Raw genomic sequence first — 21,878 nt, forward strand, 5'->3', positions numbered from 1 at the left:
TGTTTTTCATTTCCTTAAGTAGCAGCTGAGGTAGGACATGATTTAGAAGTTATCCTTTTTTCGTCATTGGATAATCTACGCACTTGACGTTTTTTTCAAAGACATTATCTGTCTATGAACGCAAACATTAGTGCAATAAGCCGTGGATTTGGTTGTATACATCATTATATGTGTTCTTGGTGTTTTGCGATGCCTTTGTATATATTATTTTATGTGAGAAAGAGACTTTTCATACCTGAAGATTTACTAAACATATCTTTTCAAAGATCCTTTGATAATGTCTTTTTGTTGTAGTTTTATTTTGTTGGAAAATATGCATAGACTGTCAAATATGTCAGCCTTGAAATGTATTTGGCATCGCTGTTCATTGTAAATCATTCGTTATATTTGATCAAAGTAACGGCTAGATGATATCATTATTCCGACATAATCTTAAAATCCGCAGATTGATCTGATCCCGAACAATTACCTTATACTGTTTATATCACAGGTTTTAAAGCTATAAGGAGTTACTGTTACATAACACATTTGTCTGGTCGATTAATGTTTTCCCTATTCTTTAAATTCGAAAAAAGTTAAGTATTTGTAATGAAATCAAACCAAATTAAATGTGGGTATGATACCGGTTATGTTCTCGTTTAATTCACGATGACATGATGCTAAACACCTAACGTGAAGGTTTGTTGTTGATTTCAAATGTTATATCAAAACTACAAACCTAATCTTGAATACTATCCTAATTCATTCCCTTTTTGGGGGGGAACATTTTTAGAAATTCAAATTTGACGTCACTAATATTTTTGCGTTTTTCGATTGGGCTAACGCGGCTGTGGATTTTTATATGCTGGTTTATGTTTTTATCTATCCGTTTGTATTGTGTAGTTAGTCACCAGTTTTATCATTCATATCTATTATATAGTCATTTTATAAAAAAATACTGTTTGCAAAAGTATGAATCTATAATACTAAAATTACGAGGTCCAATTTGTCAGCCGTCATCACGTAAAAACGACGAATCACAGAATTCAACTTTATATATAACTAATATAATACAAAGGTGTAGATTAAAAATTACACCACTCCAGGCCCTTTTGTTTTCCACGTAATTAATATTGCCAATAATTAAGAAGTTCCGGGTCGAGTCCGCTACCGATACCAATAGTATATTCACCTGTTACCTATTACCTTATCTGTACGTTCCGCATCTGACAGGCGCACCACCAAACGTTGTATTCAGGATTAATATGACACTACTAAATTGTCAAATTGTTACCTATTGTAGTATTTTAATCAGTAAGACTTTCTAAGATAACAATAGGAATACTAAAAATCAGGACTAAAAATAAGGCATATAGGTACAGTTTTCATTGTTGATTAAAAAATACTCCATTCCAGGACTTTTTGTTTTCCAAATAATTAATATTACCAATAATTTATAAGTTCCAGTTCGACGGGTTCAAACAGAAAGACTTGAAAGCAGAGAAAAACTGTGTATCTTATAATCGGCATGACTTTATCAGATGACAATATAGGCCTTGAAAAATCCAGACAAACTCATAAAAATATTTCTGCACTTACGAATGAAAAAGGAGAAATTATAACAGATTCATCTGAAATTTTAAAGTTAGAAAAAAACTTCTATGAAAATTTATATAAAAGTACAAATCCTAATGAAAATGAAATAAAAAAATATATAACAGAAACAAAAGTAGATAAAACTCTTTCTCATGAGGAAACTCAAAATCTAGAAGGGGAGCTTACCATAAAAGAATGTACAGAAGCTATTAAATCTATGAAATTAAATAAATCACCGGGCATCGACGGGATCAGTGTAGAATTTTATCGAACCTTCTGGACAAATTTAAAAGAAATTGTTGTTAAAGTTTTTAACACATGCTATCAAAAGGAAGAAATGAGCACACTACAAAAAATAGGAGTAGTCTCTTTATTATATAAAAAGGGAAACCCACTTCTTTTAGACAACTATAGACCAATTACTTTACTCAATGTTGATACAAAGCTTATGGCATATTCTTTAGCACAACGTCTTAAACCAATACTAACTAAAATCATCCATAGTGACCAAAATGGTTACATAAAAAATAGATATATAGGTTTCAACATTCGTCAAATTCAAGACATAATAGACCATGCAGAATACTTTAATATTGAAGGAGCATTGCTCTTCATAGATTTTTCCAAGGCCTTTGACTCATTGGAATGGCCATTTATGTATGAAGCACTCAAGAAATTCGGCCTTCCAAATCCTTTTATCAAATGGGTTAAAACTCTGTACAAAGACATAACGGGTTGTATGTTAAACAATGGGTGGGTCTCATCACCATATAACATTAAACGCGGTATTAGACAAGGCTGCCCGTTAAGTTCCCTGATTTTTGTTATTGCTGTAGAAATTTTGTCCTGCAGAATAAGACAAGACAACAACATCAAAGGTTTTCAAATTAAGCTAGATACTAAAACACACAGTTTAAAGATTTCTCAATTAGCTGACGACACAACACTTTTTCTAAAATCAAAAAATGAAGTACGTCACACTCTTAATATTATTGAAATCTTTGGAACGCTATCAGGTTTAAAATTAAATAGATCAAAAACTGAGGGCATTTGGTTAGGAAAATTAAAACATTGTAAAGATAAGTTTGAAAATATAACATGGAATAAAGGACCAATAAAAAGTCTAGGAGTTTATTTTGGAACAGATCGAGCTGAATGTGATAAGCTGAATACTGAAAAAATAATACAGAAATGTGACAAATTAATAAGTAATTGGAAAAAAAGAAATCTTACAATGATAGGTAAAATAACAGTTGTAAAATCTCTTCTTATACCCAACCTTACATATTTAGCTTCAGTCACAAACCTACCACATGAATTTATTCAACAGTTTAAAACTATTATCTACAATTTTATATGGGATGGTAAACGAGAAAAGGTCAAACGAACCACCCTTAGCAAAAATACTACTATGGGAGGGCTTAAAATGACAGATATAGACAATTATATAACTGCACTACAAATAGCATGGATAAAAAGACTTACTGCAGATGATTTTGCTAACCGGAAAGTAATTCCGACATTTTACTTTAATAAATTTGGTGCTAATTTCATGCTATTTTACATGAATCTAGACAACATTTACTCAATACAAAACCTACATAAAACTTTACCAAAATTCTACTTAGAAATTGTAAAGTCTTGGTTCAAAGTACAAAATTTAAATTATACCAAACTCAATATGAATTTTAAAAACATTAGACAACAAATCTTATGGGGAAACAAACTGATAAAATTTCAAGGAAAGTGTTTAGTTTTTATAAATTGGATAAAAGAAGGTATTATATACGTTAACGATATAATAGACCAAAATGGTAATATCTCTCAAGAAATAATATCTAATAAAATATCCTCAAAATCCAATTTAATGTTTGAAATTTCAAAACTTAATTATGCCTTACCAAATGAATGGCTCAAGGTACTTAAATCAGAAAAATCAATAAAATCAAAAGTAAAAAATAAACTTAACCTTTGCATCAATACAAAAGAAAAAAATAAGATAATAATTTTACAAGTAATGGAAACAAAACAGATATACACACACATTAATAGTGGAAATGAAGACACGCCTCCAGGTTTCTTTAAATGGAAACGTGTCCTAAATTTAGATTCGTTAATTCCAATTAAATCAATGCTTAACTTTATATTTACTTATTTAAAAGATAACAGATTAAAAATATTTAAATGGAAATTGCTGCATCATATCCTTCCTTGCAAACAATTGCTTTTTCAATGGAAGATAAAAGAAGACAGTAAATGCGACTTATGTAATGTAACAGAAGATTATAAACATTTTTTCCTAGAATGTTGTTACTTTAAAACTTTTTGGGAAAAGATCAAAATATTATTAAATAAAGTTAAAATAGGTCATCATATCCTAAACTACAGAAATCTCATTATAGGATATAAAATCGGTGATATCAATTATTATGATATAAATCTGTTGGTGACACTCATTACATTTTCTATCCACAAGTGCACTCACAGTTCAAATTATAAAACTATAAATTGTGATGTGTATGCCCTGTTCAAAAAAGATTTTTTGAACTACTTAAATATTTCGACCCTTTCAGGTGGTAAACATGGTAAAATTTTGAAAGAAATAAGCTTATACATATAATTATTATTCTCGCATATATCCTATATGCTAATTTATTCAGCAATACATGTGTCTCTATATTAGTTAATCTTAAAACCACGTGTTGTAGACTTCGTCATGATCATGATCAGTGATAAAGATTAAACCCCTACTATTCTGTCTGACGCATCCTTCATTTAATATATCACATACTCATAAATAAATATACTTATATAATGTACTTCAATTCGTAACCAAGTATGTTCACCTACATAATTAATATACAACAAACTGCTTCGACTGTTAATTTGCCTCCATCGTGTAATCCTTGATCAATAGGTCATGACCAGGTCAACTAGCATATATACAGAGTCAAAGCGGTTCACGAATGTATTTTTTTCCGGAAAATAATTTCTGTAGTAATCTGTATAATCTGTATACACAATATTGTAACATGTAAATCTAACCATTTATTATTATTATTAATAATTTACTGAACAATCTCCCTGTTTGTTCAGTAAAACTAACGCTTCAGGGATGCCCTGTCAAATGCTGTAGACATGGTATTAATTATAACAGCAATAGTGCAATAAATCAGATTTTAGATAAAAAAAAAAAAAAAAAAAAGACAATACTAATACTAAAATAAGGCTTGCGCATAGTTATATACTTTAAGTCAGTCACGGACCCGTGATATCACGGGTGTGTTCTAGTTATTCTAAATGATAAGGATGTTCATATCCCAGGCAAAAAACCCTAACCGTATTTCACACATTGGAACTTTTGGTCCTCAATGCTCTTTAACTTTGTACTTTTTTTGGCTTTCGAACTTTTTTCATCAAAGCGTCACTGGTTAGTCTTGCCTGGACGAAGCGCGCGTCTGACTTATTAAAGGAGTAGGTCCGATAAGGGCCGATTTCGGCCTCAATTTTCAAGTTCATCTAACGAAAGATTTTAGACACTTTCTAAACACTTAAGTGTCTATTTCAATTGATTCAATTAGTTAATGGGGAAGATTTTAACTTTATAAGTCATTTAAAACGCCCCGATTCAAGCTTAAATATGAAAAATCTATCAAATATGCCAAAAATCGTCACTTTTCAGATGGTTTTTGTCAAAAATGAAAGTGGCCGCATCCGTGTTCATCCTCAACCTTTATATATATTATGTATAATCATCAAATACAACTTGCATTTCAATATTATGAATGAACAACAATGCGGCCACTTTCATTTAAGACGGAAACCGTCTAAAATTTAACTAAAATGCTACAATTGTGAATATTTCAGTAATTTAGCATGACTTAATGATGCTAGTACCCGATATATGTGCATTGTTTTGTCAAAAACAGCCCATATTTATGTAGCAGAAGCATTCTACTTTGCAATAAATATCTAAACGATTACATTTTCACAATTTTTTAAAACTGCTATATTTTGAGGCCAAAAAGGGGTCTTACTGAACCTACTCCTTTTAAACCTGGCACCTTTTGTAAGCTATTATTCGTGTGTTTCCCTGTTCTATATGTTCTCCCATTTATTTGTATTGTAGTCCTATCATGTAATGTCATTTTAATGTTATATTTAACATTACTATAAGAGCAAGATATGCCACAAAACAAGGTTCAAACCACCATTTAATTTTTTTTATTAAAATGTCCTGTATCAAGTCAGGAAAATGGGTATTATATTATAGTTTGTTTCTGTGTGTGTTACATTTTAATGATGTGTTTCTGTTGTGTCGTAGTTCCCTTCTTATATTTGATGTGTTACCCTCAGTTTTAGTTTGTAACCCGGATTTTATTATTTTCTCAATCGATTTATGAATTTCGAACAGCGGTATACTGCTATTGCCTTTATATAATATGATGAGGACCTAATCTTTCAATCAGTTCGATAAAGGTCTGGAACTGACATCTAATTGTAAATTTATGTTGGTCATTGTCATTTTGCTCAGTTTCTTCTGTCCCCTAATCATACAACGGACTCGGACTTCTTTTTAACTGAGTTTTACTGAGCATATTGTTTCTATGTTCGTTTATTCAACATTAGTATGGGGTACTAGGTGGGGATGTTGGGGGGAGGGGGTGAAATCTCTTTTTTGTTCATTTATATGTGTTGGAGTTAAATGATGCCCTATTTACATTGAACTAATATACATTATGGTTTTTGTGCCAGTTGAAGCCGTCCTTTCTGTGCGGGAATTCTCGTTTCGTTGAAGCTTACTTTATAGCTATAATTTGTTCGGCTCTTTGGACACGTTTCTATTCTCTTCTCTTTGCTTTTAATGATTGTGCATCGCAAGGCTTTTTTTGTTATTCACGGAACATACATGGTCAAGCATGTTTGAAAAAAGATTCCCATTTCTTATTTTTGTGTACCTTCCGTAGATTCCAGAGTTAACCTTTTGTTAATATGGTTGAAAATATATAAAACTACACCATAAAGACAATAAATTGTCAGTCATTTCATGTATTTAATAAATGGTATAGAGTATGATTGTATATAGAAAAAAAGACTAATAATTTTGGTAAAGGCAGGATGGTCCTATATTTTTCGTGTGTGAGTATGAATGTAAATTTTAATTTTCAAATGTTAAACATGTAATAGAATTAAAACGAACATAATTTCAAAACAGTGGTTAAGTCGCTGAACTCCAGCTAGCGTTCAGTAGCAGTAATAATGTTAACACTAGTTAGTACTTTAAAAATGACAATATTGTGTCATAACTCTATCTGAAATGTATGCTTTTAAAAATGAATTGAGAAATAAAGAGATTACACATAATTTTCTTTGTGCTTTGATGATGAAAATCCCGACATGTTACACTCAAATATATAATTTGTGAATTGAATTAAAATTGAGAAAAGACACGTAAACCATACCTTTTCATTTTGTTACTTACTGGTACCATGCCCACATCTATCAAATATCAAACCGCATGAAGTCTATAACATAACAAATTAAATTTATGTAAAATGAAAAAGATGTGGTATGATTGGCAAAGACATCTTTCTCCAAATCAGACCAACATGACACAGAAATTAACCACCACTATAGGTCACCGTACGGCCTACAATAACATATATGTATGTATGTGTAATTCAAAATGACGTCATGTTTCAAATAGCGTATGATGATAGCATATAATAACGTCACCAGTGTCATTTTATTCATTATTTATTCAAATGTATGTAATATATCAATTTTAATGGTGGTTCTTCTCATTTTTGAAGGGCGTACGGTTGCCTTTAATTGTTTGGATCCAATTCATTTATGTTTTTAGTGACTCTTTTGACTTTTTGATGTAAAAAATCATTTGATCCTAATTTATATATACTTTGAAGTTAGTATACTCGGTTTAATTATAGTCTCGATAATTCTGATGCGACTTTATATGTTTTCTGCTTGTTTAGTTATATTTGGAAGATAATGAATTCAATGATATTCAGTTTCTTATGTGACCTCTGTTAGTAATTGAAAGTTATAGTCAGATACTAGCTTTAAATCACACCAATAACTATTATTTATGGTCACAAATCACTCTAGTGTCCGTTTTGTTTTAATAAGCTTGTGTAAATCATACATACAGACACATCACCCTTTCTGACCGAAATTCGTCAACATTAATTTCAAAAATATTAGTTTGATTATTTCGATAAAAGAGTTGACAAAATATTCAGGTTTTTCTATAGAGATATAAATCAAATAAAAGTAGATGAGTTTAAACAATTTGGGCAATTATTTCACCAGGTATTTCATTTCACAGAAAATGACCCTGGAAGATCTTTAAGACGCATGATATATAAAAATAAGAAAGACTAATGGTATGTTATATTATTTCTTTGAATTTCTCATCTATTCTGTGTTGAATTTCAACATATTTTGTCAATGGATATAATATTTATGGCGTATTAATTATATGAAAAGTTCTGTTTCATCTAAAAATAATGTTCGTGTTACTCTTGCTTTGGTTTTTAATGAGTACTATGAAATAAGCTTTCAACGGCAATGTTGATTTGTGTATTTATGGTCTTATCGACCTCACTGTGACGTTCAGATAAAGAACAGCCACAAAAAAATTGTTCCTTTTTTTCTTTGTTTTTGTACTGATATTATATCATGGACGCATACTCCATAGCCTTGGTTAATCTATAATACTTCATACCCTTGATCTGGTTTTGATGTAGCATGATTAAACATTGAACATGAACAGTGTTTATGTTGCTCTGTTTATATAACGGTCTTAGCAATACCTTTACGTGCGTCTGGTGTATATACTAAATTTAGTTCTGGTATCTATGATGAGTTTATTTATTCATCAAAAGCTACATTTTACTAAAACAAAACATTCTAATTCCATTAATATTTAGGTTAAGAGTATGAAGAAGAAATTTTTAAAGCTTTCTCATTCTATTGTGTATACGAGTAAGAACATTTAACAATTGATTATAATGTTATTAATGTTTAAGTTGTTACCAGGAGCCTTTCAAGAATTGTCTACTGTTTGATGTTTTACCTTATTTATTACGTATCAAACGAGACAGAAATTCCCGACGCTTCCTTTGCAACCGAGTAAATCCCAAAATGTTTGGAGTGATCCTTTTTGTTCGATCTTGTTCTGTGTAATGTTTCCTGAACCTTTGTATTGTTATTTTTTTCCTTCGTCTGTGCATAGTGTTTCTATCTGCTTTTGGTCTTTTAAATCGTTATGCTTCGACATTATCGTTTATCACTGCAAGCATTTTAGTACAGCAATTTCATTTCGTCTGTTTTTAAATTCTATAAATCCGGCTGTTAGTTTTATCCTTGAAATGGTTTAAACTTATATTTGACATTTCGGGGACTTTAACTGCTGACTTTACGGTATAGGCTTTGTTCATTGTTGAAGACAGTGCGGTGATCTTCCATTTCAACTTCTATATTTTTGGTCTCTGGTGGACTGTTGTCTTATTGACAATTATCCCACATCTTTCTTATATAACTTAACTGTAGATCATTATCCTGTCGAAAAATTGAAACAACACGTTAAATAATTTCATGCGTCTGAAGTGTTTTTCGGGATTTACCTTCATCAGGAACGCTAAAAGCAAAACATTTGAAATCCGAGGATGTATAAATACCGAAACCGTTGAAGAGCAATATGTCAAAAATACCTAAAATAAATAGCCAAATTCATCTAAAGTCAACTTTGCCTGAGGGAGTTGAAACTTTAGTTTCTTGATAATTTCAAAATTTATAAACGGACAATTTTAGAAAGGTATGTTAAATCGAAACTATGTGTTTGCATTGCTCTAGATCAGGGTTTCCTACTCTTTTTGTGACGTTTGTACCTGAATCTGTTATAGGTGAGCTGATTGCATTTTTGTTTTGAAAAACATAACTTATATATTAGTTGAAACTGGAGTGTGGCCAGGAATTTAGTTACGCGAGTACTCTAGGACCAATAGACACAACTATCAGATTCCAGACATGTACATTCATTTTCCTAGGCGAATCAATCAAACCATTGACGATTTGAAACTTATCACAAAATGACCGAATAGCCATACCTTGAATAAGTAATACATGATGAAGTCATTTATACATTGTAATGTCTCGATTGATTTATACATGTCTTGATGTCATAAAGGTCAACCTAGTACAGAAATGAAAATAAATCAGTGTTCTTTAGATTGAAACTATAATTTCAATTGATAATAGTAGTAAAACTAACAATGATACTTTTACCTTGAATATAAAACGTCAAATAGTTTCGATTTAGATTTCCAAGACGCACGTGCTTCGAGCATACCAAATTATAACCTGATAACTTTAATAGATTTCGAATAAACTCAACAAATATACCAGGATTGAAATTTTATGGGCATATTGTGTCCTACTTCAATGTATTTTCGCTTGTTACATTTAAACTAAATGTGAATTCGACCTTTCCGATTCCCTCATATTTTTGTACGTTATCTTGATTAGTTTACTTTGAACGGATTTTTTTTTAGATTTGAAAATCAGTAAACAACTGTTTGCTTAATTTGCTACGAAATTCAATCCTTCATCAACAATTAGATGTGAACAAAAGAGACATTTTACTCTGCGAATTGATGTGTGTTTGATCATTCTTCTTTAGCTAGAGATATAGGAGGATGGTTAAGATCTCACAAAACTTGTTTAACCCCGCTCCATTTTTTTGCCTGTCCCACATCAGGAGCCTCTGGCCTTTGTTATTCTTGTATGTTTTTAATTGTTGTTCATTTATATGTTTTAAGTTTAGTGTGACATTGTCACTGAACTAGTATATTTTGTCTATCGGCCAGCTGAATCCCGGATGCTACACATTATATAAAATAACACTCCATTAATTCTATACGTTCAAAAACTCATCAGGACTGACCTTCATCGAGAACGTTCAGAGCCAAATATTTGAAAGACTAATATGTATAAGCACCTAATCTTGTAAATATTTATGAATTCAATAGCCAACTGATCAAATTATAAAAGTACACGCATGTTACGATTGGTATTACCTTTTTGATTGAGTTTGAATGTAAACGTATCTTCGATCTATGATTTATTACTGTCCCATGGAGTTTTGTTGTTGTAGGAGACCGGCACGGTGAGTCGTTGTTTGAAAACGTGTCAGCAGGACATGTGACCTTATTTCCGGTATACAATATTCAGATGTGTGTTATTAACGTCATTAATAAAAAAAAAACTATTTTTCGACCTTCAGTCTTGATTATTACGACATTCCTGTGATATAATATAATCGACCTTGGGTTAGTTATTAAATTCCTTTGAAAATTCATATGCAAATATTTTTGATATATAGACCTAGTGGGAAATATTATGGACATAATTGTGCAAATCATGATACAAGCATGAAATTTGGTATATGGATGGACTAAATGATAATTAAAAAAATTCAGCTGCTGGCAATAAAAAAAAATTAATTTTTGCAATATGGCCACCGCTCAAATGGCGTCATATCCAATTGGTTACATTTCGTAAATCTTTTGAAAGCTGTGTAATAGGTTTTATTCAATGTAAGTTTTGACAAAACTTAAATTACAGTTCCTAAAGTACGAAAAAAACAATACCTACAAGAAGAAAAAATGTGACTTCCGGTCCAAAAAATGGCGGCAAAACTTGGAATATTTGTCAATTTTATCATTTCTATCAACTAAACAAGATATATCACTAACTTTGTTAAGTTCAAATGCATATATAGTTTGTTTAGAAAGACACGTTTCTTATCTTATAATTCAAATGTAATTATCTGACAGTTACCAATTATACACAAACCTGTAAGCGGATGGCCAGAACGGTAGCATTTTTACAGTTACGAACACAGCTGAATTTCTTGCATCCGCATTACAAAAAAAATCATGAAACGAGGATCAGCGGCCATTAAAGAAGTTCATTTTGGTTTCTTATTTTCAATGTTTTTTTTTTCTTTAACCCAACTCCTGTGTTCATGGTTTGGTACCTGAACCTGTCGAATGCATAAATCTGAACGAGCCCAATCATGTCCGACTTCATATGCTTCTCTATTGATGTGCTCCAAAAGATCAAAATCGTTTGCAAGGAAGCAGTGGCCTTATGATGCTATTCCGCCTACCACAGGTAATGTTAATGATTTTGTGGTAGGCGGAATAGCATCATAAGGCCGCTGCTTCCTTGAAAATGATTTAATTGTGCCTCCTTAACAGCAAACGGTGATGTTTCCGTACATGAGGCAAACAAATACTTCTTTGATGTTCATGTCTGTGTCTTAATACAAAATCGGGCAAAAAGTCCGTTACATCTGAGAATACTTCCAATGTCTGCCAAGCCTGGACCTCTTCACTTTCTGATGAAATGCCGACACAGTGTCAAACCCATAAAATGCATGTAAGAAAGGAAAAGCTGCTACACGAGGACCAAATGCATTTGATATGACATGTACAGGAAGCCAGCGAAAGTCTTTATTCCTTCAAATACCTATCCACAATTTGTCCACACCTAATCTTGCGAGTACTGCAATTCCTAATACTACTACATCTATGTCTGTACTACTGAAAATTACTTTTCACAACCATTTTCAGCAGCATGCTTATTATGGACAATCATTCGTGTATCTGATTTTTTCATGGTTACAAGGAGTTAGCTGGGACGTATCCGTATTGAAATTGTAAAGAATATTTTCACCTTGAGTAGCATAAATATTTCCTTAATCTTTAAAGAAGCAATTCTGTCGGCAAGAAACTTGAACAAATCCGTTTTGTTGTCATCTTCACAGAGAAAACTACTCAAAAACCTTGGCATTCTTCCAGAACCAACAACTTTCCATCTAGTACCAGTAATTTGCCTTTTATGTTTACTCTTGGATACTTATCGAAGGAAGATTTTATGTAAGGCAGTATGGTATCATTTGCAATATCATCAAATATGTTTGCCCCAAGTGATGGCAATAAATTAACCACTGCTGCCCCACCAACGACAAGTGCGTCAGAGTTTGGACCAGTTGATGGCAAATCGAGAATGTTTCAAGTATACCCATGTGCTGCGATTTAATACCACATCCTGACAAAACTCCTAATTACATTTGAACATACATGAAAAGCATTTGCCATTCTAGGTGTTGCAATATCCGCTTCAGTGAGGGCACATGTCTATCCAATAAAACGCAATATATCACACAGAATATCAAAACAAGCCATTTTAATGTACAATCCACCAAACATGATGATAAACTTATGTTCTCCGTACAAATCTGGCTATTCCAACTGAAATTGCTTAGCCAATACCAAAGTGTTTTTTTACAGCTATAAAAAATATTTGCCCGATATAAAATAGAATGATAACCACCTTTTTCACCTTATTGATCGAATGCTTGATCATTCAACTGAAGGGGCCTGTTTTCAAACAGTGGCATCAAAGAAGTAACACTTTATACTCGAACAGAAGAGCATGGATGCTTAGAGGAATGAATGACGACCAAGATATGTTTGAGAAATTCAAATCCTCATCTGTTAGATGAATTACGATTTCCATCGTTGTGCCCTTGTAGTACGGGGTGCCGAATGGGACTCTTGTGGTTTTGTACAAAATTCAATTCTGTCAAATTATGTTTTTCTTACAAAACTATGTGATACAGACTTGTTTTATGAGAACTTCAATTTTGTGATGACAAAATTCATTTTTGAAGACAAAATTAATTTTTGTCATGCATGACAAAATTCATTTTTGTAGACAAAATTACATAATTGACTTTTGTTACCTGATGTGGAAATTAAAACACAAAAGTCAATTCTGTGAGACAAGATTCAATTTTGTGAAACTCACTTTTGTCCGTAAACAATTGAATTTAGAGTACAAAACTACAAGACTCCCGTTCGGCCTGTATGTAGTGCGTGTAACTCGTTTTGTATATATAAATAGTTTGCGCATGCAAAAAATTGTTAAACGCATGTGTATCATAACCTTAGATAATGTCATCAAAGAAATTTACAACAGCATTAAAAATTCAAAAGTCCTAAGCATGTAATAAATAGTTCAAATGTTTGTGTGTGAATTTTATTTTATTTTCAAACCCAGAACATGTAAAATTTTCATTTCTAGTATATACGTCACATGCAAAGAAGGTATCCACCAAACCTGATAATATTTTTTGATCAAAAAAGGTAAAAGAAAACTTTTCCAGAAAAACGGATATTTCAATCCAGCAAAAACAGTCATTTTAGAAAAGGTGGTGGCCATCTTGAAAAAATGAAATTTTCTTATGGCCAGCAGTTTTTTTCTTAAAAAGAATATTAAAATGATGCTTCGTGCTAATTTTCATGCTTGTATCATCAAAAAAGGTAAAAGAAAACTTTTCCAGAAAAACGGATATTTCAATCCAGCAAAAACAGTCATTTTAGAAAAGGTGGTGGCCATCTTGAAAAAATGAAATTTTCTTATGGCCAGCAGTTTTTTCTTAAAAAGTATATTAAAATGATGCTTCGTGCTAATTTTCATGCTTGTATCATAATTTGCACAATTCCCTTGATTTTGCCTGCTAATATCTTCCACTAACCAAGCACTTTTACATTTCATTGATACTAAACACGTGCCCAGCAAATAATTGTGACTTCTGGGATACTTCAATGTATTTTTAGCGTTATTTGACAATATGATATGCATAATCTTCAGCGTTTAAGATAAAACCACTCTTTAGAACATTATGATCACCAAGTATTTTTAGCACAAACTCAAATCTCAAATCTCAAGTTAAACGTAAATCGATTATATTACTTGATAAATATCGAACGTTTAGGTTGCCTTATATCTAGAACAATTATTTTTAAACGACCGAAAAAGGGACGAACTTTAAAAATTCAACCATGCCTTAGAAAGTTGCTCCCTCATGTTTCCTTAATATATATATATATATCCATCTGAATACAAGACCGACATGTGTTTGTTTGTATGAGAAGACTCATAAGTCTGTAAGGGTATGAATAGCGCCTGAATAGGAAACAAATACAGTATAATGAAGTGTGAAAATATAAAGAATGAAGAATATTGGCCAAAGTAGATAATGGATTGAGAAAAAATCATTAAAATTTGGAGGATGCAAAACAAAATCAAATTTCATCCCGACTCTCGTGTGTGGTCAGAAAATAAATGTGAGTAGGTACGTTTATTTAATCAGTCAGCAAAAATATGCAGAATTGGCTATTCTTATGTCATTAATATAAACTGTGCCACGAACTCAACATTGATAATTGATATATTTTGTATTACCGACCTTGGTTTGTTTATTGTTTTCTTAAAAAGAATGATATGCAAATATGTTATGTATATAGATCAAATACTTTTTTTTCGGTCATTTCATTGATACTTGAAACGTGCCCATCGAACCGCTGTCACTTCCGGAATACTTGGCACGTTCCAAATAAACGTATAGTGTACGAACAAATCATGCATGTACTGAGCTTTATTTGACAATTCCGTATGCATTACCACTTAATCTTAAAAATAATAATCACTTTTCGGAAAATTTAGACCATTCAATGAACTGATTACGTAAGCACACATTCTTTAATCACTAGTAAAACGGTAATCAATAGTATTGCTGTAATACAAACGATACGTGCTTAATATCAAAAGTTTAAAATACTCTATACTGAACATGCTGAAAACAACTAGGATTTTAACAAATCAGAAAGGGTCTTAGAGAAGCAGACAAATATCCAACAATTGACTAAGTTTCAGAATGTTGCAAACTCATGTTTCCCTGATAGCTCTCTTAGTGCTCCATATTAAACGTACATATTGTCTTTTACTTCTTATTTACTCCAAAAGGGTCTTGGAGAAGCAACAAAATATTCAACGGTTAACCATGGCCAACGAACTCTCCAAATGCATCCAAGTCAAGCTAATTTTTCCTTGGTGACCTTTTGTGTTCAAACCAACCCACTAGGTCTAAATAAAGAATAAAGTGGAAAACAAATTCAGAAAAATACTGAACTCCGAGGAAAATTCAAAACGGAAAGTCCCTAATCAAAAGACTATAAAAAACTGCGAATATTTTTAAAAGAAAGGTTAGAGAAGTATGCACAAATTTGATAAAAAAGAGCGATACATAAACTTACAAATCAAAGAAAACACAACTGAATCCACCGCCATCTTACCTCTTGCAATAGGTTACAAATATAAATATAATTAGGTTAGGACAATTTAAGCATTCAGAAAAAATATGTAAGATTGACAATTCTTTAAGTTATTCAAAAAAATAATTTCGACCTTCCTCATTGATTAATGATATATTTTATTTTGTCGACCTTGGTTTGTTTATTGTGTTCTTTTGTGAAAGTATATGCAAATATATTCAATGTATGATCTAATACTTATTCGGTCACTTCATTGATAATTAACACGTGTCCAGCTAACCAGTGCTACACAAAAACAACGTATTGGTGCAATTTGAAAATAAGTAGATGTAGTATGATTGCCTATGAGACAACCGCCTTTCAGACACCAAAATGACGTAGGTCATCGGAAGCACTACGCATCTTACAAGTCCACATTATACGGATCTTATGTTATAAACTTTTACGGTTTCAAATTTTGGAAATTATTTAAAATGAAGAAACATATCTCCCTCATGCAAATTATTTAAAATGAAGAAACATATCTCCCTCATGCAAAGCTCTGATTCCTTGCACGGGTTTGGCTATACTTTTTTTTTCATTTGTCTATAGCTCTTCATAGTTTTGATAAGCTTTGTTTTTCAAATTGTGTCTTGAGCATCACTGAACAGACATTGATTGTCGAAATGCACATCTGGTGCAGACCAATTGGTACCGTTTATGTTCTAAACAACTTAACATAAACAATTTATCTTAATCCGTAATCTATTGATTTAACTCAATCTCAATATTACCTCACATTGCTAATATAACTCGGGTTTACGATATGTCCTTGTTAAGATAAAATCATTGAACTCAGGTTTAATAAACTATTTCAGTGTTCGTGATACGTGATAGCTTTCACGATGTATGGTACATAAGAAAGGTATTGACCAAAAAAGAGTGAAAATGATCTAGAAATATGGTCCTTTTCGGTTCTTTTTCTGCCAGCATTGAAACTTTTTACAAAGTGAATCGTTTCAGACTCTGCGTGATGTATAAATTCATTTCCTGAACTGAAATGTTACATCCAATGTATCTTGTAGAGAGAGAGAATCACGCTAACTGCACATTAAGAATCCTCGCAAAAACTTTGTAAGGGGTCAAAATGTAGCATGATGCAAGGTTATATATGTCCTAATCTAAAAAAGCAATGTTCCAGTTGCATTTTAAATACTTCGTTATTATATACTAGTACACCTGGTCGACAATTATCAATGTCATACATGTACATACGTGGTATTGAAATATTTTTTAATTCATTTTTTCTAGAACATGCATGAAATATAAATGCTGGAAGATTAGCAAACAAAACGTTAACAACCAAAAGGTTTTGAGAAGCAAATATATAAAACATGGAAGAACATAAATTCCATAAAAGGCTTTGAAGCTCACCCAAAATTCCGAAGAGAACCAATCTACACAAAACAGAATAAATGACCTTTCCTATAGAAGGAAGACAAATTTTTAATACAGTTGAATGCCTGATAAAAACAAAAACCAAAACTATACAGCTATGTAAGGTATTATGATGCTGCAATTCTACAAGGTTCTGATCAGTTAAATTATTCGAAATAATAGTTATATAGTGATCAAGTTTAAACATATTATAACATCGAATTGTGGCTTGTATGATGCATATTTAGGAATGAAAACTTTTCCAGATTTTTAATGTTATTTAAAAAAATATATATTTATGAATACATTACGGCAGCACTAGTGTATCGATCTTCAAGTTCGTTAATCGATTGAGAAAACAAACCAAAAACAAACACAATTATTAGCATTAAATACAATAGTAAAAAAGTTAAATCACAAAATACTGAACTCCGAGGAAAATTCAAAACGGAAAGTATATAATCAAATAGCAAATTGTGGATTAAACCTGGTTTTATAGGTAGCTAAACCTCTCACGTGTATGACAGTCGAATAAAATGCAATTATATTGACAACGTTGTGTGAACAAAACAAATAGACACAATAGGTTAAAATTTCAAAAAAAGGATATAGCCGTCAACGTTCCGTTATTATCTTAATTTGGGGATTTGTAAAATGTATTTCTAGTAGCATGCTGTATGCCCTGTGAAACATGTTGTTTTTGACCCATGGAAAGCTTATCACAACAGTATTTGCCTGGATATTGAGAAAAAAAACTATGTTAAGAATGTATTGACAATGAGGGTAGATGGAAAACAAAACTTTACGACAAAAGAGATGATTTTCTTGATAGAGGGTTTTTGCTCACAAGGGAGCTATTTAATCAAGAGTTCCAAAGTTGAAATCATCTCTTCGTAAATTTTACGGACGCCATCACGAGTTGGTTGATCGTTATGGAATTACCGTTTCCAAATGATATTGGATATGTTCCCTACGCCGTAACTACAATCCACTTCCCTTTCATGAATGTGACCTACCGAATTAGACTATTTACCGGATTTGTTATCTCATAAACAACACGACGGGTGCCACATGAGGAGCAGGATCTGATTACCCTTCCGGAGCACCTGAGATCACCCCTAGTTTTTGACTAGATCATTGGCCGTGTGCACAACTGATTTATACAATCATTGCACGTGTAAAGCCGTTTTTGTGACTTTAATATAGCGAATAGTTATTGAAACTATAATTCAGGAATAACGAATGTGTTTTTAATTATAGAAATAAATAGATATATTACTGCATATAATTAAACAATCATTCTAACAATTGACTTCACAAAGCAAAAGATCTAGATCTTCGGTGGTAAAATTTATTTTAATTAAATATGAATTGTAAGGAAAACAATCAGCAGACGAGTACAAAAAGTTTAAACTAGAAAAAAAGATATTAAGGTGTACATTATATTCTTATTATAGAAGTATGTCACTTTTCACTTGATTGAACTTTTACTGTTGTCTATGAGCGAAGTACGTTTAATGTGACGTATATCATGCCTCGATCTCTGTGACATTAATACTCGTCCTGACACCCTTTAAGGAAAATCAAACGCTTCCTTTCGGTCAAGACCTAATAACTGTCACATTTGTAATTTATCACTGGAATGATAGAAAATATTAAAATGGCTGTAACTGTCATGTGTTACAAGAAGTTATTTAGAATCTTTATCTAAATTAAAATCAAAGTGTGTGGTCATAAACTCCTTAGAGAACTGATCATTCAAGTGAATCGTTTGGTAATATCTGAGACGGTTATGACGAAATATTCAAGTTTGCTAAATAAGCACCTTAGCTGTACAATTTTTTACCGAACTGGTCATTCATATACATTAAAAAGTAAAATCACAAAAAATACTGAACTTAGAGGAAAATCAATTCGGAAAGTCCATAATCACATGGCAAAATCAAATAACAAAACGCATCAAAAACGAATGGTCAAGAACTGTCATATTCCTGTCTTTGTACAGGCATTTTCAAATGTAGAAAATGGTGGATTAAACCTGGTTTTATAGCGCTAACCCTCTCACTTTGATGACAGTCTCATCAAATTCCGTTATATTTACATTGATGCGTTAACTAAACAAACACAATAAATAAAATAGTCAAAATATGGGTACATCAGTCATAATCGTATGACAATTTTAAAAGGGAACAATTTAACAGAACACAAAAACATCTATCTACAAACACATTCATTGATTTGTGTGTCTGACGTAAAAAAATTGTATACGTCACATATATCTGTCGTTCAATGTGCATACAAACAATTTTTAAATTTTCCTAGGCAATGTTAGCATATAGGGTTAAAAAATCAAAAGTATGCAGGAATAGATTTCAGAAATAGACCGAGATTGAAAATAGTCCAAAAGTTATATATAGAATTTATCGTATAACAATTTTAAAAGGAACAATTTAACAGAAAACAAAAACATCTATCTACAAACACATTCATTGATTTGTGTGTCAGTTTAAGAAAGAATAAGAAAACATTACACACAATAGAGACAGACAACGGGGAATGTGTCAAGGAACTTCAACCTGACTAAAGAGCAGACAACAGCTCAAGGCCTCCAATGGGTCTTAGACGCACCGAAAAAATCCTGTATTCGGAGACGCGCTTCGGCTTGCCCCTATTAATACACAATAGTGTAAGGCCGTGTTTACATTGACCTAAACTCGGTGTTGTGTAAGTGTAACTCACACGTAAACAAAACAAAATTACGTTCCCATTGATAAAACTCAATGTTTACATGTAGTGTAAATCATGTTTTGTCTACATGCAGTCGATACTCGATGTAGGCCTTGTGTAGATTAAGTGTACACAACACTAGGCATTTCAAACATTAGTTTCACCATGCATATTTAAGGAAGAAACGATTTTTTTTTAATAAAATTGATATTTATAGCAATTATTTATGAAGTTCTTTACAGAAATATTTGTCTCAACTTGATATATTTATTTGTTTTGTTTAGAAATAAAACTTAACGTAGCTTTATTAAGCCCTTATCAAGACTCAAATCAGCATCATTGCCAAACACATAATTCATTTGAAAATTAAGGTCTTTCCGAATCGACTTGACTTACACAGAAATATTTGCCACTGGTCTTCACTCAAACAACAATTCACTCATAAATGCATTACTTAAAAAGTGTGAGGTAAATGTATTGTTTGTCTAGTATCTCGGATCCGTGAAATTACACTTAAAAAGTAAAAAAAAAAACATTACCCCCTTCCTTTGCCAAATACTTCTTGGAGAAGAAATACCATTTGAACAAACAGAAAAGATAGAAATATAGTGATCCCTAATATATCCTTCTTCGTCTGTAAGCACGCTGTTGCAGCCTACGTTTTCTAATGCTAAATCGAGGCATCTTTAGTATCTTTAAACTACTGCAAATCATCAAAATGGCTTTCATAAAGAAGCAACCACTTAACTTCAAAAAAGGAGGGTCAATTTTTTTTTCTTCAACATTTAACACCATAATGTGTGGGGAAACTCTTGATTCAGAATATTTTTTATCATCTGTAGAACCAGAATTGTTTCCTTTATCCAATTGGGGTTCGGAATATTTCCATCCCCCCTATTTAGAGTCAAATGGTCGTTCCCTTGCTGCTAGAAAAGTTGTCCGGAAACGTTTCATTCGATTCTACGTAATAAACATTTTTAAATGACATACAGTTTACAAATGTGAACAAATCTTATGTACAGGTAATTAAACAAGGTGTATAGATGTGAACAAATTTAATGTGAAACCAATGTCCAGTTCATTAAACTAATTGTAAACAAGTTTACTGTACATGGATTTTGGTGTGAACACGGCCTAATATAGGCTGTTTGGTTAAATAATATGATACATTTTAAAATCGTTTACTAAATTAATATATACTTTGTTTGTCGTAATTAAAATCAAAAGAATACAAATGAATTTCGTTGTTTTTACTTATTACTTACAGACAGAACTCATATTCTTTTTACTGGTTCATATTGTCTGCTGGCGGTAATGTCTAAACTTTTTTTTGTCGAAGAGAACCAGACGTAATTAGTGTATAATGTAGCTTGCTTTTGATCAGCAATGCAAATAAGGCACATATAACGTAAAAAGGTTAATAATCAGTTAGGTTTTTCATTATAAAAAGACATCTAAAAGTAGAGGGATAGAAAAAATAAGGGACAAATGATTGATTTGCATATTTTTTATCAAATTACTGGTGTGTTTAGTTTGTTAATGATCAGTGTTACATAATACACTTTTTACGTTATATGTGCCTTATTTGCATTGCTGATCAAAAGCAAGCTACATAATACACTAAATTCACGATTTAAAATTGTTTAGTTTGAATTTGTGTATCTCTGACATCTATGCACTTAAATATCAAACAAGACGAAGACATGTATACAATGTAGATCACTGTCATTGTTAACAGAAAAAGGTCATAGGAAAGCTGTAGACTTTGCAATATAAAAGTACAATAATAAACAACTTAAACAAAAATAAGTCAATAAATAATTCGAAACGCCTCATTTCTGTGTAAAACATTTGACAGGATTTTGATACATGTAATTTATTTGGTCCATGTTAATGTTTTATAAAACATGCACTAGCATTTTTGTCCTTTTGTAGATTCAAACAAAATTACTG

The 21,878-nt window shown here is 31.7% G+C and overlaps 1 protein-coding gene across 1 annotated transcript in view; it reads left to right on the forward strand.

The window, feature by feature from the left end:
• The first annotated feature begins 1,507 nt into the window (after positions 1-1,507).
• Positions 1,508-21,878, forward strand: part of LOC139494578 (uncharacterized) — a 41,830-nt gene continuing 21,459 nt past the window's right edge. Inside the window, exon 1 of the mRNA XM_071282738.1 lies at positions 1,508-3,085. Within this exon, the coding sequence (XP_071138839.1) occupies positions 1,508-3,085 (1,578 nt within the window). The remainder of the gene's footprint in view (positions 3,086-21,878) is intronic.

This window comes from Mytilus edulis, chromosome 11 (assembly GCF_963676685.1).
Source record: "Mytilus edulis chromosome 11, xbMytEdul2.2, whole genome shotgun sequence".
In the NCBI taxonomy this organism is placed as follows: Eukaryota; Metazoa; Mollusca; class Bivalvia; order Mytilida; family Mytilidae; genus Mytilus; species Mytilus edulis.